The 27,384-nt window shown below is 40.3% G+C and overlaps 1 protein-coding gene across 4 annotated transcripts; it reads left to right on the forward strand.

Moving 5' to 3' along the window:
- On the forward strand, positions 1–27,384 carry LOC146332446 (USP6 N-terminal-like protein). 4 transcript variants are annotated; one of them, XM_084714788.1, is made up of 15 exons: positions 1–264; positions 6,527–6,600; positions 6,870–6,951; positions 13,323–13,408; positions 13,497–13,536; positions 13,639–13,719; positions 15,892–15,999; positions 18,114–18,223; positions 20,668–20,716; positions 22,062–22,182; positions 22,384–22,478; positions 22,639–22,704; positions 24,197–24,296; positions 25,062–25,214; positions 26,108–27,384. In XM_084714788.1, the coding sequence occupies exons 2-15, from the start codon at positions 6,593–6,595 to the stop codon at positions 26,773–26,775; spliced, it is 1,767 nt and encodes a 588-aa protein (XP_084570914.1). In that variant the 5' UTR covers positions 1–264; positions 6,527–6,592; the 3' UTR covers positions 26,776–27,384. The 4 variants fall into 4 exon arrangements, with proteins under 4 accessions (XP_084570914.1, XP_084571071.1, XP_084570996.1 ...); XM_084714945.1 differs by lacking the exon at positions 22,639–22,704; XM_084714870.1 differs by lacking the exon at positions 6,870–6,951.

Consider the following 27,384-nt stretch of genomic DNA (forward strand, 5'->3'; position numbering starts at 1 on the left):
TCGTGGACCAGCAGCTGCTCTGTCCCCTCCGTCTGCTGCACGCTGTGTGTGTATGTGTGTGTGTGTAAGAGAGAGAGAGGGAGAGGGAGAGAGTGTGTACAGTACAGTGAGTGTGTGTGTGTGTGTCTGATGGTAACCTATGGATTGACGGAGGATCTATTGTTGTCAGCCGGTGTTTGTTGTGCTGCTGTGAGCGGAGGATGAGCAGAGGAGCCGGAGCGGTGTTCCTGCACGGATAGCGCAGATTTACACCCGACAAACACGGTAAATACACACTCTTTGATTATCTCATTTATTCTGCTTGTGTTTGTTATTCTCTTTAGAATAAAGGGATCTGCGTGTGTGTGTGTGTGTGTGTGTGTGTGTGTGAGGCTGCAGCTCCGTCTGTGATCGCCGTCTCTCGGCTCCTTGTACCGGAGCCTGCGGGTCTGTTTACCGACAGAATAAGAGCCAACAGTGTGAGGAGTCAGTGAGCTCCAGATGTGATCAGATGTGTCTGTTGATCAGCATCCTTCACACACACATCAGCTGAAGGCTGGACATGTATCTGTGTGAGAGGAGGGGAGGAGGGGGGCAGTGAAGGCAGCAGCGGCGTTCAGGCCTGCTGGGAGCTCACAGCTGCTGCTGCTGCAACACACTCAAGTTGTTTTATTTCTAACAAGCAGTGTAGGAAAGACTAAATCTGTACTTAAGTACAAGTACTGTTACATTGGTAAAAGATTACTCAATTACACGTAAAAGTACTGCTGTTAGAAAAATACTTGAGTAAAAGTACAATATATTCAGAGTATTAGTTACTGTTCAACCATCTTTAACCTCTCTGTCCTGCTCTACAAACTAGGGCTGCAAATTTTGTGCATGTTCCAAAACAATAATTAATCAATTGATTCATCATAAATAATTGATAAGATATTGGTATTGATTAAATATCCATGATTACATTTTAAATTTGTTAAATACAGAATGGCAATTAATTAATTAAATAATCTGTTTGTAATCAGATCACCTGATTGGCTACTAAAATGCAGATTAAAGGTTTGGATATCAATTAAAATTGTACTCAGTACTTAAGTATGATTTTAAAATTAACTAAGTAGATTACAACTTGTAATGCTTACTTAAGTAAAAGTGCAGACTTGAAAATCTACTCAGAAAAGTACAAGTACCCCCCCCCCCCCCCAAAAAAAAAAAAAAAGAATATAATCGTTTTTTTAAAAGTCAGTAGAAATTTACAGATTTTCTGCAGGTGCAGGTAAAGATGCACAATGAAATTAAAATAATAAAAGAGCTGGTCAATCAGTTCTATCAGGAATGATAACAATTAATCAGTGATCGATAGATAGAAAAGGTCATTAAGAATTTGATTGATCATGTAAAATTTAATCGATCTACCATCAAATAAACATCAGAAATATGTCGCTCTTTATATGTTTCACAGGCTACGCTCTCACTTAGAAACAAGGGTTCCATAAGGGTTCCTCCTGACAGGCTGTGGTTCTACCCAGAACAACTCTGAAGAACCCTTTTTGGAAAAAAGTGTTTGTCAAGGGTTCTTTGTCAAAGTAAGGTTTCCATTCAGATCCATTCTCAAAGAACCTTTTTTAGAAGAAAGAGTTCTTCAAGGGTTGTTGAAATCCTTGAAGAACTCTTCCATCAAGGGTTCTTTGTGCTATATAATAAAATGGTTCTGGGTAGAACCCCCTGGGTCTCTTCTAGATAAATTGTTGTGAATGTACCTGACCCTTCACTAAGTCCCGCCCTCCTTAGTTACTGTTGCTAAGCCTGCCAAGCTTTCCATTCTCACACTGCGTTTATACAGTTTACAGTGACAACGGTGGCAGATTTGACACTGAATTTGGGAGTAATTGTTAAAAAACTAGGTCTGTGATAAACAAAAGCAGATTCTCGTTTTACAGCTGATGACGGTGGATTTTGTGGCTAAAATAATGACTCACCAGCAGATTTCATAAGTGTAGCCGGCTGATGTAAGCTAATGCTAATGCTAACTCGACTGGAGTCAGCTGAGAGTCTCCAGCTGACGTTTTAATGTTTCCATGTGACACGTTTGAAAACAAGAACCCTGTGAAAGTGTTTAAGTAAAGTTAGCTAACAGCTGCGTACATGATATAACATTAATGCTAACAGACTGAGGCTAAAGCTAGCTTACATCTCAGCAAGCACTGGCCAGATGGTGAAATACAGCAGGTATATCTACATGATAGATGACAGAAATACACTCATTAACGTGGGAAAAGAAAGAGCAGGGACTCAATCAGTGCAGCGGACCTTGAGACGGGTCACCCAGCCGGACCAGCTGGACCACGATCACCACAGGAAGAGAGCCGGGATAAGAACTAAACTAACCTGAGACAGTGAGTCAGAGAGATGCATCATCGTCGACCCACTTTGATTCTTCATCAGCCCACATCCTCCTCCTCAAACCCCCACAGAACAAATGCAGATGCAGTGGGATCTAACAAGTTTGTCTGGAGGTAAAGTTACTGCAGCTAGTAAGCTAGTGTTAGTTAGCTGGACATGCTAACGTTTGCAGCTGATGTTAGAGCAGATTAAGAGTTTAATCCAGACTCATGAAATGCAGAGTATCACTCTTCTCAGAGCCTCCTGCTCACCTTCAACATGGAGAGAAATGGAAAGTTTGTCAGGCCTAGTTACGGTTGTTAAGTTATGATTGGACAGTTGCTGTTTGGAGGTGGGGTTTAGCGAAGGGCCAATTGTTTGCATGCTTGCTTATGTACTGCGTGTGTTTCTGGAGGACTGGTTTGTCTTTAGGACGCTCTGTCTGTCCGTCCGTCAGTCAGGTAGCGTTAAGAGCTGCCGTCCAGTCTCTCTGCTCTCCCCCAGTTCGGGCCTCCACCCTTCTTACTGGGACGGCTGCCAGAGCTGCTCTGTGATTTAGTGCGCTGACCACATGCAGCCGCTGCCATATGCTTCAGATGACAGCTCATATTTAAAGCTTCTGTAAGCTTTAACCTTTCTACATGAACCTCTGCAGGGCCGCAGCTGATCAGATTTTTTACTTTTCTAAACAGTTTTCTCTCAAATTTATGATGCATCAAATCTCAGCTGACAGAAAAGGAATCCAACGAGCGTCTCGAATATCTGTGTGAGAAAAATGTCAAGATCCAAACGTCTGAGGTCTTCACTGACCCGGAGGCTTTCTGACACTGATGTTTGTGGAGGGAATATGCTTCCAACTTACAGTGGAAAAGTCTCTGAAATACATTCAGACCATGATGGGACACTAAAACTCTCCACTAAGAATTCTTTCAGGGTTTCCAGCTCCAAGAGGGAGATTAATGACTTTAAATGAGGAAAAACAACATGAACAAAAAGTCAAGACATTTAGAAACATTTAGTCGATTAACAACATCAACAAAAAGGAAACCAGACTGTCAAAATATTTAAATAATCACTTCAAATTCTGCTGTTTTTTGGTCTTTCTAGAAGAAGATTTGTTGCTTTCCTTTAAATCTCTTTGTAAAGTTCAATATGGTCACAGCCAAAAGAAATATTTTAAAGAGCTGGAAATCTGTTTGAAACCTCCTCCAGACTTCACAGTGACAGAACTCAGTGGTGAAAAGTTCAGCAAGATCTGAGGATCTTTTTAATGTGGTCTGGAAGACGATCTGCTCTTTAAATCCCATCGAGGACTCTGACAGAGTCTGACTTTGTGTAATGATCAGAAATCAACAACAGGTGTGACAGTTCATCAAACACTGAACGCTGGGTCGCACCCACAAGACTTCATTTTTAAACCTGTTCAAATCCTGGTTTAACTTTAAATTATGTTGCACCAAACTTTAAAACTAGCATTTAGCTCGCTAGCAAACAATGTAACATTTTGTTAACTTTTTAGCAGCTGAAAATCAACAGTTCCCCCTCTCTTTTATTCTTGTGTCCTAGCAATATTTGAATTTTTCTTTATCAATTTAATTTGAGTAAGAAAACATCTCTTAAAAACTTGGATTTACTACTTTAACATATTAGCTTTTGATGGTGCAACAGAGCTCTGCTTATTTAGATTCACTCATTTTAAACCTAGTTTTGCTAAACTCTGATTAGAACTAATATTAGATTAAATTAATATGTTTTAGTGAAGTCTAGTCTAAATCATTTAGCAATAAAACCAACAACATCATTCTCTGGTTCCAGCCTCTCAGATATGAGGATTTGTTGCTTTTCTCTGTTTTATGTCCCTGTAAAGTGAATATTTTTGGTTTTGAACTGTTGACCGAACAAAACAAGACATCTGAGGACGTCGTCTTGAGCTCTGGGAGCTTCTGATTGACATGTCAGACTTTTGAAAGACTAAAAACTAATAATCATCATTTTCAGCCCTGCAGCAGAAGATATTTGGTGTGTAAATACTGAGGTTAATGTCAGCAGGACAACAGCAGATTGAAGTGCTGCTGATGAAGCTCCAGTAGAGGAGAACATGTTTTATCTGTGTCACTGACCGTCGAGCAGAAAGGACCTCCGACTTCCACCTTACTGAATTATTCAACCAGGTTAACCCACATTCAGACACACAATCTGGGACACAACCATGAACAAACCTGAAAGACTAAAGGCGTCTTTACTCTGTGTTCTGTCTCAGTTATAAGAACAGTGCAGCTCCTTTAACACGGAAATGGGAAAGTAGATTGTTTGGAAAATTAATTAATAGCTATTTTCTAATGTATCAAGGTTAAAATAACATTTCATGATTTTCATGAATATAATAAACATGAAAAAATAACAACACTAAAATCACGACCAGTGTCTTTGTCTACACCCGCCACCATTTGATATTTTTGATACAAATTTTTAATATTTTTGAATGATTTGTCCCAGTTCTCATGAACGGCTGTAGATTTCATTTATTCAGTTCGATTTCAGTGGCAGAACTTTTCTTTGACTATTTACTCATCAGCATGCAAAGTAATTAATATGCTGTACAAAAAAAGTGATGATGGTGATGATGATAATGATGGTGATGATGATGGTGATGTGAGCAGCTGAGAAAGTTGTTGTCATCAGTGCGACCGGAGGAAAAGTTCGTTTGATTCACAGAGTATTCATCACACAATCTGTCGAACCTCACAGCTGATGTCGTAGCGCGTGAGACAGATTGTGACTGACAACTTGTAGGATTGTTGTTATCACACCGTCTGTTTGATGATCAGTTTGTGGGGGGGTTGTGATGCCTGATTATCCAAAGATGTCACAGCTCCAAAGCCAGATGCTTTTTGTGGCGTTTATGACCATTAAACCAACAAATCTCTGTATTTACTTTCGTGATTTTGTGTGAGAGCCCGTCTCTTGTATTCAGCGCTCACAGCTCTTTGTTCCTCTTTTTGTTCCTGCTTTGGGAATAACAGACTTTCGTTGCATAATCCATCTTTGGAAATATTCCTAATCCAGATGGTTTACATGTCGTGTTGCGTGTCCAGATTACCACGCGGGAGTCCCGTCACTGTGTGTGGATCCGAGCAGAGGATGTAGATGGAGGATTAATACCCTCGCTGCTTTGTTTGGGGATGATTAAGTGGCGACCCTCGACTCCGGCTGGGATTGTGTGCATTGTTTTAAAAGACACAAAAGTTGCTCGGATCCATTTTACATCCTATATCCCAACATGCATTGCTGTGAGCTGCACTGCTTTGTATGATCAGTGTTTAATATACTGTCAGCCTTCAGTAGGGCTGTGTCTGTACGATGATACAGGGGTTACAACAGACTGTGAGCAAAGTGATATATTGATATTTTAGGAAAACTGTCAAATAATAAAGAACATATCACCATATGCATAAAGTCATACAAACAAAACAGTGAAGATCGACTGCTGTCTCGCAGCCTTGAACTCACCAGAGCTGCAACTATTTAGGGATGCAACTAATGATTCATTTCAATATTGTATCGCATCGGTCCCTCCAGGATTTTGCAGGCGCTTATGGGGATTGTTGTGGCCTAAAATACCTGATGGGAATCTGGATGAACATTTTCAGAAAAAAATCGATTATACTACACTATCAGTAGGTGTTGTTGCTTGTAGATTTTGAGGGGTTTAACACATTTTTAAATTAAAAAAATAAAGCAAAACAAAGCATTTCATAAATTACATATATTTCATTAAAAAAATCCTTAAAGAATAAATTTTCTGGAACTAGAGAGTTGGTGTGAGTTCTTTGATTGATTGATGATTTGTCCCAACTCTAAAGAAGGTGCAATCATTAATCTTAAGTTTGTGTGAAGTGACTCTTGGATTTTATTCGACTCTCCTGCGTTTTAAGTAACAAACTGAAATGATAAAATGCTTCCAGTTGAACTCTGTGTTTGTTCTCTGTGATGAAGTCATTACAAGCAAAATGTGCTTCAGTTTCTCAGCTCTGCCAGCTCATCCTCCTCGCCCACATCTATCAGCTGTGCTCTTTTTCTTTTTTTTTTGAGTCATGTTGAGTTGTTGTTGTTGTTGTTGTTGTTGTTGTTCAGCTCATTCAGTTGTTGCTTTCCTCTCTCTCTGCAGATATTGACATGAAGAAAGACATTGAGACTCTAATAGCAGAGGAACGTGCTGATATCATCTTGAAATATGCGACGGTGAGTTTACACAGAACAGCCTCGCTGTTTAATTTGGTCCAGATGGATCATGTAGCTCTTTTTTAGATTCAGACCAGAACCTGCTGGATACATGTGCTATATTCAGTTAAAGTGACAGGATATTATTAATATTAATCTTTAATCTGTAATGTCATGATGTTATCTTTGGTCATCACCATTTTATTCTTGTGTTTTATACTACTGTGGGTGATTTGAGAAACGTGCAGCTACATCATCTGTGTGTGTGTGTGTGTGTGTGTGTTCTGTAGGACGGAGCGTTCACACGTGGTTGATTTTGTGGTTAAAGAAACCAGCAGGCTCTCTGAGGACGACCAAAGTGTGAATTCACATGTGTGTTGTTGTGTGGTTTGTGTGCAGTGTATTTCTGCATGTGTGGAGGACAGTACACTGTGTGTGTGTGTGTGTGTGAGTGTGTGTGTGTGTGTGTGTGTGTGTGTGTGTGTGTGTGTGTGTGTGTGTATGTGGGTGGTTGTGAGTACGCTGCCTCAGTGCATTAATAACACGTTGTGTAATAACACGTTTGTGCCTGTGGTTTGATGTGATTGCAGAATGATGTTAAGTCTGACTGAGACTGAGACTAACATTAAAACCTGCCATGAAAGACACTTTAGTCACCTTTGTTTGGTTAATAACTAAATATTAACGCAGACAATGATCAAGTCCACCTCCTTTTTACATCACTGATCACTGAATTATCAATACGGATCCACTGATCGACCGGTTCTCAGTGTGACCGGCTCTGACCGTACGTACGACGATCACATCATGCCTGCAGCGACACAGACTGTCGCTGGTCACAGCCACACACACGCAAAACACACGCCTGCGTGAAGTCGGCGTTAGCAAGAAAATTCTACAAGCAGACGCAGCAGCTGAGCAGCTGACAGCATCACTGAACTGCTGACGTAGCAGCGGACTGACGGTTAAAATCTCACCTCCTGTTCTGGCTGAAGAATAAACGACCTGTGTTGATGCGTCTCCTCAAACATTTTCTCATCCGGACTCGTTTAACTTCTGCGTCTGTTTTTCTTGTCAGTCTCCAAACTTCAAATTAAAAGTGGTGCATCTCTAATCTCTAATGAAAACCAAAAACAACCAGATTTAGATTTAAAGTGTGGATATAAAAGTAAACAGGCACCAGATCCTGACTGCTCTATACTAAAATATTGATAAGCTCCAGGAAGAATGATACTCATCAGTATTTATATAAGTTTAGAAAAACAGTGTGGGATCATTTTACTACATTCAGTGATATAATATAATATATGCAACAACTCAGTCAACAATTTAACTTCTTACTTCAGCAACAAAGTAATAAAATAAGTGTTGGATCTTTTCACATATTTTCTCGTCCTGTTTTTTTTTTTTCAACAAATCATGGTAAGTATCATCAATAACAGTATCTGTTATTGATGATACTCACTGGTGTCATCAATAAAATCCTGGTGAAACTCATCCGTAGTCAGTCCCTTCAGGGTTTTTGGGGAGATTGTTGCGGCCTAAAATGCCTGATTTCACAGCAGGTTTTCTAAAAATCGCGATGCGTGTTGCAATGTTTTTAGGCATTTTTTGCAATGAAATTGTGGGGCCATGAGAATAAAATTAAAAGCTGCAATTAATTTTGTATAATTCATTAAAAATCAAAGGCAACTTGTTCCAGTGAGAATAAAAATTCACTCTGTTCTGCTTGTTCTATTCCACAAAGAAACAAAATCTATGATTGGTCAAATCTGCGGAAAAGTTGTGGAATTTGGACAAAACTTCATGGTCATGTAGAATTCAGGTGGTTTGGTTGAATTTGTGTTAATTGCTGTGCCACAGTACAACTTCCCGGAGGGACTGCCTAGTAGTTACCCTCACTGTCTTAAAATCTAAACTTGGTCTTACAAAGAACCCTTAACTAACCCTTCTTCCTCTTTTGAAGCCCTTATTTCTAAGTTGAGACATATTTTTTGTCTAAATCAGAGCAGCTGTGTGTCGAGATCATTCCCAGATGTTTTGTCGGCATCAGGTTATTGTGTGTGACGGAAACAAAAATGATCAAATTTCAAAATAAAAGCCATGAACTTCTTAAAGCTGCGTCTTTACAAGCGACTCCACCAGAAGCTGGAGCGATGAAAGTGCTGATGCAGAGTTGAACAGGGGGATGGAGATGAGGTTAAATTTAGCTCAGCAGCTCAGAGCGGGGGGCTGGGGGGGAGGTGGAGTGGGGTGGGGGGGTTCTCTGTCTAGCCATAGCAACAGCTGTGACACACTGTGTAGCGATTGACTTGACACCGACCTCCGGGGGGCTGGCTTCTGTCCCGGTCATCGTGATTCCTGTGTCGGGATGCTGGTTTCCGGCCACATGTACAGCAGAGCAGTGCAGAGAGGAGGAGCAGGGCTGGAAACGGATCAACTGTTAATCCCAGGAGGACTCTGGGTAAAAAAACCTGACACAGATTTGTACAGGTTTATGTCTTTTAAGCAAGTTTTAAGCAACTGGAGCCCTGACACATCCTGCTCTCTGGCTCCTTTTTATTCTGTTCAAACAGACTGAAGGCCAGCAGATATTATGTTTGAACTGGTTTCATATTTATCAGATACATAAAATAAATACACTGTTAAATAAATTCATTTGCTTTTTTAAATGGAGTGTAGTATCTTGAAAATGAAGTCAGTGAATTCTTCATCTATTGATGCTGGACTGGATCTTTGCTTTTCTGAGAGCGTCATCTGAACTGGGCTGTAAACACTTAATTTGAGTAAAACTGTTGTAAAAATATTCTACAAATGATTCTTTTATTCTTGCATTTTATTCACATTATCTACAAAATCCTTTTTATTCTATTAAAAGAAGCCAAACTGATTCCTGCAGCCTTACAGCAACTTTGACTAAATAAAAAAATGTAAGATTCACTCTTGATCTTGGTAATAACAGTTTGAGAAACAGGAGCATTTCCTTGTTTTTTGTTCTGAAGCTATAAGCCACATCTCACCACATGACTACTGTAAGTAACTCCATCTGCTGCGACCGGCCACAAGATGTGACTGAATGCTCTGGGAAAACCAAGTCAGGAGCCTGTAATAAGACATTTTTGTCAATTATTTTGATTTAAAGCAACATTATGTACATCATGGAGAGCTGCAAACATGCATTTGTTCTGATTTTATTATGAAAATCATCATTATTTGCAGCCCCACTTAGGTTTGATACTAGAATAGAAGAACTAAGGTTGTACCAGTATTGATACCAGTATTGGAAATTCTTCCAGTAAAGCCTAAAACTGAGGATCAGGTATCAGCGTTTGTGAGTCTACACACTGATCCAATATTGCATCATTTATCAGTCCCAGAAGTGGCAGCGTCTGAGCCAGGCCTTACAAAAGGTTTACTATCAAAAGAGCCATTTTTTTGCCAAAAAACAAAAGAAAATATCTTTCTGGAGCCATACTATTAAATTTTTAATTCTCCTCAGAGGCTTGTCTCAATATCTTGGGAGCAACGGTAGCAAATTTTAGAGGAAAAGTCGCTGAACTTCAATAATTCATACATATTCAACCAATCCCTGTGAATTCTGCACAACCTTGCAAATTTGTCCAAACTGCGCAAGTGGAACTGTGAGTTCCACCAATCACAGCTGTCCCCCATGCAAACATCATGCATGTACGTCTCAATGAACTGACTTGATATATATCAAGCTTATTCTCAACAAGCTTTTATTTTTAATGAATTATATACAAAAAATGTAACATCTTAGTTTATTTTTTTATTTTTTTATTTTTTAAGAAAAGCTGCCATGAAACCCGGGGTTTTATGTCGCAAGTTTCCCTCCCCAAAAAGGCGTGTGAAATATTGGGAGGATCACATGATCACATCCATACAGGATTAGACTCATTATTGGGCATCATAACATCTGTAAGTCCAGCCCAAACAGACATCCAGTCCTACAGAGGCTTGAGCTGAAATCACAGCTAAAAGTTTAATTTGATAAAATCATGTTCCATTTCTTCAAGTTATAATCTGAATTTTCTGAATAGTATTTTTGAATTGTGTAGCATTAAACCAGCATGAGATATTTGAATGTACGTGACTGTGATGATCTCCTTCAGTAACACTCTCCGTGTCTCTGCCGCTCCAAACAGCCTCAGAGAGGAAGTATTTTTAGTCCTCTCACTTTCATGACGCTGACATCACTCGCCGTGCCTCGGGGGCCTCAGAGTGCCGACTCAAGCGCGGAGAAGCCGAACAGTTTGTGTGAGCACATTCTGACCCTCGCTCCCCTCGAGCTGCGAGCAGGAGGCTGATTGGCTGCCTTCCAGACACGCAGCCAACCACACAGCAGTGTTGTTATTCCGAGCGGAGTGAGAAGCCTCTCCGGTAGGCTGTCGGAGGATTAGTTCCCTCTCTGTTATGTCAACACTGGGACCAGATTGTAGCCTAAATGGATTTTCCATGATACAAACATTACTCCTAAACTTTGTGCTGCTTAATGCAGATTCTGAGCGCATGTTTGGGTTGGACAGTTTTACTGTAGAGGGGTTCTCGTGACTGATTAAAGGTGTTTGTGTTTAAACTGTTGCTGCTGCATTTAAGGACTCGTTTAGGGTTTGGGTTTGTGTGTGTGCACCCTTGCCAGTGTCAGACTGGGTGTGAATTAAATATTCTGAAAGTGTGTGTGCATGCAGATGCATGTGTCATAAGTTGTTCAAACTCATATTACTGTTTAGCCGTTTGGTTCATATCCCAGTAAGTAAGTAGTAAGTTCCCAGGGCTTAAGTTCCCAAGGTCCTGTCTTCCCGGTGTCTGATGTTCTATGCTTACGTCTAACCCTGTACCCCGAACCCCTTATGAGATATACTGTGCACAGGGCTGGAGAACATAAGACACTTTTTCTTTGCCATTTTCCCATTATTAGGATTTTTCCACCAAATTAGCTCTGGTTTTTGAGTTGGTTCTGTTCAAGAGTGTTCGAAGAACCTCGGTGCTATCCAGCAAACAGCAGAACCAATGTCATCAAGCACGCATCATCACTGGAGGCCGTTACACAGTTCACATGTAGAATATAACACGCCCACTTCAGTTCTGACCTCAGGGCAATGCAATTTTTTTGTGTTCCAGCTGGGAACCAACTTTTTACGAATCAAATTATTTTTGGTCGAAAAGCTCAGAACACTTCAAAATTAGTTGTGAGAATCTAAACGGAACAAGTTCCATGTTGGTGGAAAAGGTCTGAATGTGTCGTCTAAATTTTGGGAGCGTAGGAAGAACCGAGAACTGAGGCAGACGAGCCTAAAGACAGTTGAGTCAATGAACAGCTGAACCTAAGATGTCCTAAAATGGCCACCATACTAGTGATTAATATTTTTCCTGAAAATGAGACTTCTTCTATCCCGGGAAAAGAAACCGATTTTTGTGGGAACTTTTTTTTTAAAGGCATAACTTCAGCCAAGCCCTGGTCATTTTAAACAACACTAAATGCAACAAAAAGAATTACGTCTATATGTGTTCCTGACCCTTATTGTTTATTATTTTGAACACAATTTCTGTCCATCGACATTAGAACTAAAATAAGCTTCACATCCAGCTTGAACTTCATTATATCTGCTGCCCGACTGTGACTGACAGAATTATGAAAAGTTTATTGTCTGTGATTTGTCTTCTGAGAGTAACAACCTCATGAAAGTGATATTTTACAAATCTTTGTGATAAAATCTAATGAAAAGTGGTGTTTTCTAAGCCGTTCTGTTAAACTAAGTATTCGATGGCTGCTTCTCCGATTCGAGCCGAGGCTACAAGTGCGAGCTTCCTGCAGCAGATGAATTCAGTGAGCCAACCATATTAACTACAGTACTGCTGCAGTCATAAGACTGCTCAACATGTGATAGGCCAAAAGGTGTTACTGTCCTGCCTGTAACAGAACTCGGACTCGGAACGTGTATGTGCTTTTTAATCATAGTGCTTTGTGCTAATTAACAGGTTGTGTTGTGTTTTACACATATACAGAAAACTGTTGGCCTTCATTTTTCTAAATTTGTTTTAATATGTTCTGTGTTTAAAAAGGATAAATAAATCAAACTTTTTTTCTGTATCCCGTCATTGTATTTCCCGGGAAACGGGAAATGATCTTGGTTAAATTTCCCGGGAATCACGTTTCCCAGGATTAAACCCCACACCATACAGAGGATAAAGTTGCCTCTTAATTTTTTACCCACTGAACAATGTTGTTTTGCGGTTAAGGCTGAAAACTCTCAGTCATGTTAGTCCCTCATTACCCCGCTGAGCCCTGGAGCAAAGCTTTTAACCCCGAACTGCATGTTGTCAGGTACAAGAATAACTAGAATAAAGACAATTCATTTTACCAAAGTTAGTTCTCAAGGTGGTTGGCATTCATTTCACCAAAAAACATTTTGCTTTGCTTTTAGTGGAAGGTACAGTTGAACATAGGGTTGCAAATTTTGTGCATTTTCCTGAACCGATAGTTGAACACTTTATCGATAATTGATTCATTAATAAAATCACTTGCTTTTTTCCAGTTTAAGCTACATTTGAACATTTCTAGCTGCACATTAGTCCTCTGAAACATTCATTCATGAAGCTGTGAATCTGTGAGCTCCAGAGAAATGCTACACAAAACATACATACATCTGTAGTTGAACACATACTTCAATATTTTATATAGGTTGCATCTATAATAAATGTGTGTGTGTTTGTGTGTGCAGGGCAGGCAGGGCGGGGTGGAGATCGACCCCTGGGAAGATGCCGACTACAACATCTACAAAGTCATCGATCGCTTCGGCTTCATGCAGTAAGTCCATCCTTTTTTAAATTTTTTTGTTTCCTTCCTGTATGAGGAGCTTGTCAGTTTTTAACTGTGTATTTTTTTGTTTTCCCAGTGAGGACGAGCTGCCGGCTCCGACTACACATGAGGAAAAGGTAAGCGATCTACAACAGTAGTGAAAACTGTGTGTTACAGTTCTAACAGAAGGCCGGTCGCAGGTTCTCAGATGTGTCCATGTTCCCCCGTCTCCCTCGCAGCGTAAGCAGCTGGAGATCGAGCGAGCAGAGAAGTGGCTGAAGATGGTGAAGAAGTGGGAGAAATACAAGAACAGTGACAGGGTGAGTTATCAAAAACAGCCCACACAGACCAGATCTGCCTCTAATAGAGACCGAAAACATTTTTAAAATTACTTCACCGCTGGAGCGTTTCAGACAATTACTGACAAGTGTGTGAAGTGGGTGCTGGTTTCTGGTCAGTGAGGCTTTTAACTGTGAGGTCACAGAATGAATCACGGCGACTGTCAGTGTTCAGTCCAACAATAGTTTATTATAGAGACACGCTGGATTCCTTCATGCACGCTCATTCTGAAGAACTGGACCAGAGCTTCATGTAATCCTGAAAATATGAGTCTCCACCCACACTGAGCAGTTTCCCAACCCACGACAAAAACATCAACCACTCACATTTCATTTAAGTTATGTAATTTATAATGACTCTCATGCATCAAAGCTCCACTAACATTTTTCATATTAACTCCTTACAGAATAGAATAGAATAGAATAGAATGGCTTTATTGTCATTGCAGAGCTGTATAATGAAATTTAGTGCATCCTTGAGTGGTACAAAAAAAATAATCACATCCCAACAGATCAGTACACATGTATGCAACACATAATTAATATAAGATGTGAAATCATCTTATTCCCAGCAAGTCGGAGTTCAGTTTTTGTTTGTAGTAAAAAACTGTTTCAGCTCCTAAATTATTATTATTATTATTATTTTTTTTTTTAGTGTTCTCAGCAGCCTCATCTGCAGGTATTTAATGAAAACAGCTCCCTGCTGCTTAATGGAACTAACTGTGTCAACGACAAACAAACTGAAGTATCTGGAGCTCAGAGTGTTCAATATTCAATTAAAGTAGATCATTACGAAATGGTCACATGAATAAATCATGAAAAGAATATCCAAATGAGACAAAAAATACTGAAATGTTCTGAGAAATTTCTAAAACTTAACTGAAAATAATAATAATCATCATAATAATAATAATAATAGTAATAATAACAATAATAATAATAAAACAAAACTTGCAGCTCAAAGTGTTTTATATAAAAAGGAATAAAAACAGGAAATAAAATAATTAAAAATCAGGCAAAAAAATTTAAATGAAGAAATCTGATAGATTGGCAAAAAACATAAAAATCCAAAATTTAAGGCCTTAAAGATCATTTAAGATATAAACTGTTGATTAAATGACATTAATGGACAAATAAAAACTGTAGTGAGTAGAGCTACAGACGAATCTGACATCCACCTTGTGTGTTCTGCCATCCTGCGGCGCCGACATTACTGTGGTGGTACGCTGCTGGTCGTATCTGGAAGGGAACCTCAAATATGCAGGATGGTTTTGTAGATCTCACGGGTCTGGGGTTCCCTTCTAAACACCGTTTCTGGATAACTGGATTGAAGATGTTAAACGGCGGCCCTCGGTCACTGATGAAGGTTCCAGTGGCGGCTTGTTAACTTCTGGTACTTTGCCAGATTCGTTGATAGAAAGACTAGATTAATAATATGTGTTTTTAAGTTATTTCATCCTTCTTATTTTCATGGTAGCAGTTTTTATTTTTTTTTAAATTTGATATTAGACATTTTTATTTCACCTTTATTTTAAAGACATTTCCCTGATGACTTTTGTCAGTGTGTACAGAGAGCTGCAGGAATGACGTGTTTCTGTAGGACAGTCGCTCAGGTTCCCTCCACAAACAGCCAATAGCATCTTTCCATTGGATTTTGGATTAGTGCAGTTATAATACTAACATGTGTTAACGTGTTAAAAATTATGAAATTTTAATATTTTCAATTAAAACTATTTAATTTTCTAGAAAAAATCGGGCTCACTGCTCAATTTATGATTTTTTTTAGCTTCTAAAACTCAAAGATTGAAGTTTATCGTAAGAAGAAAAGTAAATTAACTCAACTAAGATTGTAGGTCAGCAAAACTTTTTAAAGTTTATTTTTTGAGTTGGACTCAAAACTCAAAAATCTATTGCCTTGACATTTTTAGTCGTCTCAACTGTTTTTTTTTACAGTGTACCAACCTGCCATACTGTGTGCTCACGGAATACGTTTCACATGTGAAAAAGTTTTGCTTTGTTCCTGTGAATATGGTCGTAGGCGAGCCGTAGGCGGTCAAACTTTCCGGTGACTCACTCCTCACAGCATCAGCTCTCTAAACCTTCTGGCTCTTTATTCTCCCACTGTTTATCTTTTCTGCTGCTCTCTGCTGTCAGATGGTGAAACGGGTCTACAAGGGCATTCCTCTGCAGCTGAAGGGCCGCGCCTGGGCGCTGATGCTGGACGTGGAGAGAACCAAGAAGGAGAACGAGGGCAAATATGAGGTGTGAACTCCTAATGTCGGATACGGTTCTTCATACTTGAGAACATGAGAGAGAAGCATCTTCTCAGCTGGAGGAGATGTGACCAGAACAATCTTAGAAATGACAGCTCCAAAAGGGTTCTTCCTCAAGGACTGAGGTTCTATCCAACATCAGTTTTTTTGAAGAAAGGGTTTGTCAAGGGATCTTTGTAAGACTAAGGGTTCCATTAAGAACCCTTTTAGTAGAATGAATTCTTCAAGGATAGCTGAAAAACTCTTCTTTCCACCATAATATAGAAGGGTTCTTGATGAAACCCTTGGAATGTAAAAAGGTTCCCGGTAGAACCCATTGAGCGGGTTCTTGTTAACATCCTTAGAAGGTGGAAAGAGAGGGGTTCTGTCCCCATATAGAGAAGGGTTCTCCTTTAGAGCCACTTGTATGGGGTTGTGGGTGAAACGTTTCACAGATGGTTCTAGGTATAACCCTTCATGCTGGCTTCCATGTAGAACCCTCTGAAAGGGTTTCAAGTGGAACCCTTGTGAAAGAATCTACCAGGAACAAGAAAGGGTTCTCCTGTGGGAACAAGTGGAAGAACCTTTTATGGTTCTAGAAAAGATAGATAAAACCCTTCGGAATATAAAAGGGTTCTCAGGAGAACCCCATAGTGAGTCCCAGAAAAAACTCTTGGAATACAGAACCCCCTGGGTTGGTTCAAGATAAAACTCTTGGTATATATGTATAAGGTTCTTGGTAGAACCCCCTAGGTTAAAAAGTCAACTGTCAGTGAAGAGAACAGGATCTGTCCTGTTTTTAATAAATCATGAGAATCTGCTCGTTAACAGCCATGACAACATCACATCTGTCTGGATTCATCTCATTGGCTCGTCTCACAGATGTGATCTTTTATCTCTTGTCTGAAGTGACATTTATCCTCCTGAACATCACGACACTCAGATTAATGCAGGATACAAACAGCTTTTTAAGTTAATGAGAGGAAAACAAGCAGATTGAGATCTAATGGAGATTATAAAATGATTTGCCACATTATGCATGACATGATTTTTATTTTTATTATCTCTATAATGAAATAAAATCATATTGATGCTGCTAAGTTTGAGCTGCATCCATTTAATAACAAATATCATGAAAATAGTCCACTTACTTTTAGTTGGATCAAAATATTTTTGATATATTTGAGGCTTAAAGCCTATTTTCTCGATTGATTAATTAATAGTTGTTTTAAAAATGTCAGAACTCAAAGAATTCTTTATGCTCTTTAGCAAACTGAAGCCTTGTTTTCTGATTATCCTCACTGATAAGTGTTTTTCTTAAGGCGACACAGCTGTTTAGTCACAATCCCTCGAGTTCTCTTCACACTGTGTAGAAATGTTCTTACTTTCACTATTAAACACAGCAGTGAGTTCTACTGTTGATTTTTTATGATTTGATTTCATTAATTGTTTAAGTGATCTCTGATCACAATCAGTCAGGATGTTTTCTTCCTGGAAGATGATGGTTCACCTCTATCCTTCCAGGTTTTAATAATGGACAGTTCTTAACACAGTTTTAGTTGTTTCATCAGAGGAACATCTTTTCCTCGACCACAGGATCTGTCTTCTGACATGTTTGTTGAAGAAATGAGAAGCTGCTCACCGCATCAGTTAGAGTTCAATAACTTGTTACCAGCTGAAACATATTAATCACTGCAGTAATTATCCAACGGAAGGATCTGACCTCTTTGATCAGTTAAATCCAGGTGGTGATTTTTTTTTTTTTGACCAGGCACTGTATTTTTTTATTATTAGTTTACCACTTTTTGTATTTTTCTGTATTTTTAAGTTCTTAATAACTTGTGAAATTTTTATTTAGGTGTATTTACTCTCCCTGTACTAAATATTATTTGTCATCTTTGCCTTTTTTGTGTATTTTTTTAAATTGTGCAAAATAAAACTAAACTAGCTGACCTCACATATGTATTTAAAACACAATGTTTCCTCTGATGCATCAGTTTCACCATATAATCTTTCATCTGTTCTGTCTGTGATCTTGTGTTTTATCCTCTTCTCTCAGTCAGAAGTACCTCTCCTCTGCCTCTAGCCGTCCTTGTTGACTTCCAGCTCTTTGTCTCCTCTCAGAAAATGAAGGAGCAGGCCCGACTGTACTCGTCTGAGATCAAACAGATCGACCTGGACATCAACAGGACCTTCAGAAACCACATCATGTTCATGGATCGCTTCGGAGTCAAGTGAGTTCCACACAGTGTTTTCAGTCACATTCTCCATCTGTGATTGATTTTCATCAGGGTGAAAAGTTCTGACTCACGTTCCTGGACACAGTTTTTTTGTCTTTCTCTGCTTTGCTTTGTCAAAAATGAGGTGACGGAACTGAGATTCAGCAGATTAAAGTCTGTGGTTTGGGTATCCGCGTACGTTTTTATTTTACAGTGTTCGTTTCCAGGTTGCAGAGTTTACGTGCTGGTTAAAAGCACAAACTTGCGGTGGAGACTTTGATTTTTTTTTTTTTGCGACCTCAGTGTGAACCTGCACTGAGTGTGGGAGAGGTGGGCAGGCCGTGTGTTTTGGATGGCGGTGGGTTTGTATGCAACCTGATCCCGTCACAGAGTGATGTCACTGACAGTTTAATAGACCGCAGGCCTGTTCGGGAGCGGCAGTGGAAAGTCTGGGGCAGCAAAACGTTTCAATATTTAATAGGAGTTCAGCGGCCCTGAAAAAATCAACCTTTTTATAGTGACGGAGAGCTCTGTGTTCTCTGTTCCTCTGTTCTCTGGTTTCTGTGTTTTTCTCTCTGTATGTTCACTTCGTTTCTGTTCTGTGTTTCTGTCTGTTTGTGCTCTTTCCAGTATCAGAAATACCTCTGATACAGCCTAAAACGCAGCATCAGGTATCTGCGAGTACACGAGTCCACACACCGATCCAATGTCATGTCATTTATTAGCCTCGAAATACGACTCTGCTACTTTCCAGCAGCGTCCTGTACGCCAGATTTTTTAACCTTAGCCAGGCCGCTCAACAATGGGCCTCGTGCAAGAACCGCTTGTACAAACAGATTTGTTCCTGAGTGGTGCGTATGAGTGATTTAAGAGAACTTGTGGCATTCACCAATTTTCTCGTTTTTTGAATTTTCTTTCAGATAAAAACACAGTTTATGAGGTCCAGACCTCATAGAGTTGTGTGCAGAGTCTGTTTTACCTTCTTCTTTGTGTTTCAGAGAGTTTGTTTGTAAGTCCAGTCCAGTTTAAACAGTACAGAGAGACCTCCTGTGGAAGGCAGACCAGTCTGAACTGGAGTCTGAACTGAGTCTTTACCATTAGAGATGATTATTGAAACTAGTGTTACATGGCCAGACGTTTCTCTCCTGCATTCAGCGCAGGAGAAAGGTCTGGCTCCATGCATACACATTCTGCTACAAGGGAAATGCCTTGTTTGCATTTCTTTAAACAAATCACAAACTTCTTGGGTGGAGCTAAGCCCAGGATGCGGCAATGGTGCTGCTACAAAATAGCACTGAGGGGGAACTTGTTGTTTTGGAATATTTGCACGTCAGGAGGTGAGCTCTGGTATTAAAATGACCACATCACTGCAGAAGAAAAGCTTTACGTTCATACTGTTAGCATCCCAGGAGCTAATATGCTGTTTTCAGTGTGTAAGTTGCAGATTTGAGGTTGTTCTTGTTTCCCAGGGACTTTGAAAACACAATGGCAGGACTTATACCTGCAGTGTGTGTCCAGTGTGTCAGACTATATTGAAACCAATGGCATTATCAATTCTGCTGATTGGTCCAATTCTTTATTGATTCCCTTAATGATTCCTGATCAGTTTTCTGTGTGGTCTAGGCAGGTTATCTCTGAGTCTGAACACTGTAGAAACAGAGTAGGAAAAGTCTCTTCACCATGACTCTTCTTGTTGCAAGTTTCCAGCAGTACTCGACAACTAGACAGTACTAGACAACACTAGACAGTACTAGACAGTACTAGACAACACTAGTCGATACTAGACAACACTACACAACACTAGTCGATACTAGACAGTACTAGACAGTAGTAGACAAGACTAGACAGTACTAGACAACATTAGACAACATTAGACAAGACTAGACAGTACTAGACAACAGTAGTGGCTTTTCTAAATAAAGCAAATACACAAAAAACACAGATAAATACATTTGTTAAACCATAAAACTCCAGAAACACCAGAAATTTAACAAACACTCAGCACTCTGGCATGATCTGAACCTGTGCTGCTCTCAAAGTGACAGTGTCCTTCAGCAAGAGGAATGTGTTGCTCTTACTGTAATGTAGCAACAAGTCTGGGACAAAATTACTTTGTGATATAAAACCCAGACACTACAACAAGTACAACAACAACAACAACCCTACACTTAGCAGCTTTATGTTGGTTTCACATTAAGACCTAAAAGCTCATGAAAACAGTCAGATAAATGACTTCCCAACTTTGAAAATGGGAACGTCCAATGAGCACATGAATGCAGCATAATTCTCTGCAGACACTACTAAATTGCAGGCACACATTATTGTGGACCACATAGTAAATAGTAAAAGATTTTGGACACACATGAGTGTCATTCAGAAATGTCTTACATAATAAATGTCCTTCATCTCATTTCCCTTCCTCTCCCTCCTCCTCCTCCTCCTCCTCCTCCTCTCTGCAGGCAGCAGTCTCTGTTCCACGTTCTCTCTGCATATTCAGTCTACAACACAGTAAGTGGCTGTTTTTCCTTCATCACACGAAACACTAAAATACCACTTTAACTCAATTTAAATGATAAAAATCTAGATTCCATTCAGAGTTTTCTTTTCCTGAGCAGAGCACAGACGTCATTTACGTTTTTTTCCTCACTTTTCTCGTTCTGTGCTGCCACTCTTCAGCATGTTTTTCTAATTATATTTGTTCAGTGCTGACAGTGAAAGTCAGCTGATGCTTATGTATCTGCTTACTGGTCTCCTTTCAGAGGCAACATGCAGGATTTTATTATCAGCCACAGCTGGTGGAAGTTAAACTGTTTCTGTGTAACAAGGCGTTAAAAACATGTATGTTCAAGGTTCATCATTTTCAGATATTTAACTCAGATCCAAGAAATTATAGCATCAGGGATTGTCAGTCCACCCCCCCGTGACAGATGGTATGACATACTGTTGGACCTCTCCTGCTTTTCCTGAATATTATTGCGTAATTTTATAAAAGTACTTTCATTTTAGTTCATAGTTACCTGTGACCAATTTTTTTTAAGTTTCTAGAAGTCAATGATTCAAGTTTATCTAAATAAGAAAAGTATCTCAACTAAAGATTAGAGGTCAACAAAACTTTTTAAAGTTTACTTCAAAACATAAGAGTTTGAGTTGGGCTCAAAACTCTGTTGCAACAAACATGTTGACTTGAAATTTCGAGTCTTTTTTTTTTTACAGTGTAAAGTGATTCTTATATTTGCCATTGGTAAAAATCTTTATATTTTTTCAACTGAAATGTGCGTCATAGCCTTTGTCTTTGCCTTTTCCTCTAAATTTTGACGGTGGCTCGTCTTCTTGAGTCTTCATAAGCTTGATATGGATGCCAAGTGAAAAAAAAAGTTTTCAGAGAATGAAAGATAATGTAATAGTTGCAGCTCCAGATAAAAATGGCTCTTTTTATCATAAAGACTCCTGACCTAACCAAACTGCAGCTGCGACTTTTGATTTAATAAGTGATATGAACTCTGGTTTTCTGGGTGAAAGTTGTGTGTTTGACCCGTTTATTCATCACGACTTCCTCTCTAAACTTCTCTGGACTGTCAGTATCGACAGGAACAGTCTTGTGGGAAAGACACTGGTTGCACAGGAACTTTCGCAGCATGCAGAGGGACAAATCCATCAGGTTTCCATGGTTGCACTACTACAGTGCCTCTCTTGTTTATGACCAAGTTCTGCAGTGAATAGGGATGTCCACTCTGTGCATTTTATTTCTATGAGATACCTGAAGCTTACTGATCCAAAACACATCCCGGCCAGTCAGGAGTGAAAACCGCAGCAGTAAAATGAGATGTCCTTCATTTTGTCCTGCTGCCTGCAGGAGGTGAGCTACTGCCAGGGGATGAGTCAGATCGCCGCCCTGCTGCTGATGTACATGAATGAGGAAGACGCCTTCTGGGCCCTGTCTCAGCTGCTGACCAATCAGAAACACGCCATGCACGGTGAGACATTGCAGCAGCTCTGAATGTGAAAATAAAATAAAAAAAAAACAGCCTCCTGCATGTTTTCAGAATGAAGTGCTGCTGAGAAAAAAGAAATAAACGCTGAAGTCATTTTTCCTCTCGGGGCCGCGTTAAGTGATTACAGGCTGCGCTGCTCGTATTAAGAGGGATTAAAAAGTGCCTCTCTTCTTCTTCTTTCAGGATTTTTTGTCCCCGGCTTCCCCAAACTTCAGCGGTTCCAGGCACATCATGATCAGATTATTTCCAAACTCATCCCCAAGCTGAAGAAACATCTGGTGAGATCACCGTTACACAAGAGTTTCATAACAGAACACGAGGGCAGAGAAACATACTGCTGCAAGAAATGTGATTAACTGGCAGTTTTCCCTGTAGATGTTTTCTGATTCGTTTTATCAACATGTCTCTCTGCCTCTGTCTCTGTGTCTGTCTCTGCAGGACAGAGAGCAGATGTCTGCAGGGATTTACAGCACTAAATGGTTCCTACAGTGTTTCATTGACAGGGTGAGCAACCTGCCTGATTGATGAGTTTTCTCTGTATTCACTCTGCATCTCACTCTGTGTCTCACCTCCAGTTTATAAAAGAATCACATCACAGTTCATGTAAAAGCCCAGAGCAGTCAGGTGTCATGTCACTTCATCGTCTCATTATCAGAAGATAACAAAGGTTCAATTAAAATAAATCTCAGCACCTGAGCACCTGTTGTGTTAAGACAGAAAAAGGTGAACTTCCTTAAACGGGGTTCTGACAGCCTTTTATCCTGAAAACAAATGTGAATATTTTCTGGTTTCTTTACTCCTCCCTGAGAGTAAACTGAATAGTTTTAAGTTGTGGACAAAACAAGACATTTTAGGACGTAGTCTAATGACATTTTATGGACAAAATAACTAATTGATTGATAGAGAAAATTATTGACGGATTAATTGATAAAGAAACCAGTTGTTACAGGAGAAACTTGACAATAGGCCCAAACATGTGGAGCACACGGACGCACGACCCACAATATGACTGTGCTGCACACATTGCCTCTTGTACAATGAGATATTTATTTTTATATTTTAAACAGATTGTATTGTTGTTTTGTATTGTTGGAGGGGCAAAAAGAAAAAATATAGAGATATGTACGAGCGTATGCACACGAGTGGATGTAAATATCATTTTTAGTCAGCTTGGCATGTTGGGGCTTTAGGAGACTTGGATTACACCAGGAGCAGCATGGAGGCATTTTATGTTTTTATTCTGTTGTTCTTTTACGTTTGAAAACTGGTCACCCTTCACTTCCATTTGGGAGATTCTGCAACACTGTTTTCCTGCGAAACTCCAGCAGTGTTTTGTGGGCTAAAAAACTAAACCTGACCTTCAGTCAGCATGAGGATGAGTAGAGAAGGACTGAATTTTAATGTTTGGGTGAATTATTCCTTTAAGGGTATGTCAGAATTTAGATGCAGCACCATTTACATGAAGGTCTCCTCTGCATAAACTAGAAATTTAGGCTAACTACTGTCTCCTACATCCTAACCAACATCACATTATTGGCTAAACTGCTTGATTGACAGGTGATTTATGGGAAGTGTAACCTTAAAACACAACAGCAGCTCATTTCCCCAAAAAAGGTGCCAGATTTCCTTTTAAAGATGACTCTACATGATTTCAGCATAAAAACTCCTGCTGATATTTGAGCTCAGGGACGCTGCATTAGAAGAGAGCATTAAGAGCTGTTAAGTTAAACTGCTATTAGTCTCCTCCATGCATGCCCACAATCCTGCGGTGGTGGTCTGGCAGGATTCGGCCGCTGTCAGCACTTCTCTGTCCCGCTGAGTCGCTCGGCTTGGAGGGGCCCGTGGGCCTCTGAGGTCTGGGAGAGAACCAAACAAACCTCCTGACTCCGGCCGGCCAGGAGGGGGTTGGGGCGGGGGGTGTAGTGGAGAAGTGGAGATATGTGAAACCGCCGACGTAAACATACGGCGACCTGTTGTGTGTTCCGTGTTCCTGCAGACACCGTTCACGCTGACCCTCCGCCTGTGGGACATCTTCATCCTGGAGGGAGAGAAGCTGCTCACCGCCATGTCCTACACCATCCTGAAGATACACAAGAGTAAGAGACGACTGACAGATCAGCACAACATGCAGATCTTTATCTACAACCACAAACACTTCCTTTTTAAATCTGTTTCAGCCTTTTTACAAACTAAAGAACTAAAGTGATTGTGATGATTTTCAGCTGTTGTCTTCAACCACAAATTATTCAAAGTATTAAAGACATTTTAACAGACCATAAAGGGACAGCTGAGCACATTAAAGGGATAGTTCTTGGAGACATTTAAATGATAAGATAGATACTCTCATGAAGTCATATACCATTGGATTTTTATGAAAGAACCGCATTTTGTCTAACTCAGATGTTGCAGAAAATTTATGGGTTTGTTGTTATTTATTACTTTAAAGAATGCAAAAATGCTTATTTGCAAAACCAAAAGCTTACTGGATGTTAACGGCTGGTTAAAAACAAGCAGCAGTGCACAAACATTTTGTAAAATAAAATTGTCAGAATTCTGATTTAAATCAGAAATTGTGATTTAAAAAATATGTCAAAAGATTATGGATCTTCTCGAATTATTTAAAGTTGCTTTGTCATTTACCAATCCTCTGTACTAAGGACACATCAGTCTGTATCAAAAAGTATTTAGGTTTGATATTCGGCTCGTCCAACACAACTGGATCAAACACACCACAGGACTGTGATCGAAATTTCCTTCAAGAAGAGAAGAGGAATGTGTGATACGTGTGCGTGTGCGTGTGTGTGTGTGTGTGTGTGTGTGTGTGTGTGTGTGTCTGTGTGTGTGTGCGTGCGTGCGTGCAGAGCGTCTGTTGAAGATGTCTCTGGAGGAGCTCCGAGAGTTCCTGCAGGAGAGAATCGCTCAGACGTTCTTCTACAGCGACGACGTGATCATCGAGCAGCTTCAGGCCTCCATGACTGAACTGAGGAAGATGAAGCTGGACCTTCCTCCTCCAGGTACTCAGCTGCACACAGCACTGACAGACTTCAACACTCACTTACCTGAGTTCATCATGTTTAGCACGGCCTCAATATGCACCAAGAGACAAGTGTTTTTTGGTGCTAATATTATTTTCATTGTTGCTTAATCTGTTTGCTAATGGGACCATTAGCTGCACAGCTAACAGAGCTAACTAGCTACCGTCAGCAGTGGTTAATGGTTACTTTAGCTACAGGTAAAGGTAGCTGTCAGTCAGGAAATTCAGTAAATCCCAGTCTCCATAAAATGTGATTCACTTTCACCAAAATCAGTGACTAAAGTTTTAAAGTTGTGTTTTTGTCCAGTAATCGGTGAAGCCTGGCCTCAAGAAAACACTTTGCTCCAGTCAACCCTCCAGAAGGAGCACCAGAACAAATCTGACATAATGACAATGTCACGTGACGCCCAGCGGCTCAAGAAGACTTTTTCCCATAATCTTACATCGTGAAAGAAGCATCAGTCCCCACAAATTGACGTGTTTCTAAGACTGCACAATTAATTGAAATTTTATTGAAATCGCAGTATGGCTGTCTGCAATTTTCAAATCGCAGGAGGTGCAATATTTGTTAAAGGCAAAAATGTGTAAAAAAACTTTTAAATGAATGAATGTCGTGAGGCAGAGATGTCCTGTCCTGATCTTTAGTGTAGATTCCTGCAAAAAAAATCACATCGGAGTCATTTTAACATGTTTTTCATTCAAAATTAGAATAATGATGTAAAAATTATCATACTGCAAATCATATCACAACTGCAAACTTTCAGAATTTGATTCATTTGGTCCAATAATAAAGCTTCTCTAGTGGACTTCCAGAATGAAACTACAGAGCTGGAAATGAGAATAGGTCTCCTTGTCCATCTGTGTTGTCCTCAGGGAAGCCTGATGAGTTGCCTCGTAAGCCTCTGGGTCAGGAGCTGCCGGTGCTGTTGAGTCCAGTTCAGCCCTCTAGAGGGAAGTCGTCCTCAGCCAGCGGGTTCCCCCGAGCCAGCCTGAGTCTCCACATCATCTCCCACCAGCCTGACTCCATCTCCCCAGACCAGAGCCCCTCCAAAGACCCCCGGGAGCTCGACGCTGCAGACGAGGAGGAGGCTCCGCTGCCTTCTCCCGACCCCATCATCATCCACAGCCAGGCCCCGCTCACCCCTGACGGCTCCCCGCTGATGGGGCCTCCGCCTTACCAGCCCCCGGGGAGTCTGGCAGCAGAGGTCACAGCGGATCGTCCCTCGCCACCTGATCAGGGGACGGAGATCCCAGAGGCGGTTTCTCCGACCTCCACAGACGACTCCTCTGTGACTCGCTCAGCCGTCACCACCGACCAGTCCTCCTGCAGGGTCCCGCGGACTCTCTCGGCGCCCGTAGCCCAGGCATCCTCGCCGGCGTCGGGCCTGGCTCAGTCTGAGGGTCTGTCTGCAGCAGAGACAGATGAGGACCGCTACCTGGTCCAGCTGCTGGAGCAGGCCTCGGCTCTGACCATCAACAGGAACCTGAACCAGGACTCGAGTGAAGCGTCAGAGGAAACACGGGCTGCGGACACAACATGAACCGAGCTCCAGATTATTGATTATGTTCCCTCTGCCTCTGTGTCTCTGAACAGGTCGAGTAGAACAAGGAACCGTTAATGTTTTGGTGAAGAACAACAGAAATTTGATTTATCAGTCAGATTATCAGTGTCAAGCAATAATTGCTTTAAAATATGTCACCAGTGTCAGAACCAGTATTCATTTTGGTAAAATTTTCACGGAGTTTGCAACAGTGTGAGAGTCGTCCAGGTCGTCAGGTATGTAGGTGTAGAAGTCAAAGGGAGGTGGAGCTGATATTTGGTCCTGAACAGCACGGTTTGTATTTATTTAACATCTCAGAATCTCAATTAAAATTAAACTAGGACAAAATGCAGAGCTGCCTCTGAGTCTGACCTGCTTTCAGCATAGAGAGGGACAGCTACTGTAAAAACAAAAAAGGCAACACACACGTAATTTACTTCTCTTTTTTAGATAAACCAGAATATTTGAGTTTTAGAAACTAAAATGAATCAAAAATTGGTCGCAGTGAGCTGTGAACCTGATTTGTTTTTTTGTTGCCTGAAAAAATAGATTTAATTGAAAATATTGAAATTAAATTTTTACTTTCACTTCAATAAATTTACTTTTTTT

The sequence above is a fragment of the Lutjanus erythropterus genome, chromosome 1 (assembly GCF_056507025.1).
Source record: "Lutjanus erythropterus isolate fLutEry1 chromosome 1, fLutEry1.hap2, whole genome shotgun sequence".
In the NCBI taxonomy this organism is placed as follows: Eukaryota; Metazoa; Chordata; class Actinopteri; order Lutjaniformes; family Lutjanidae; genus Lutjanus; species Lutjanus erythropterus.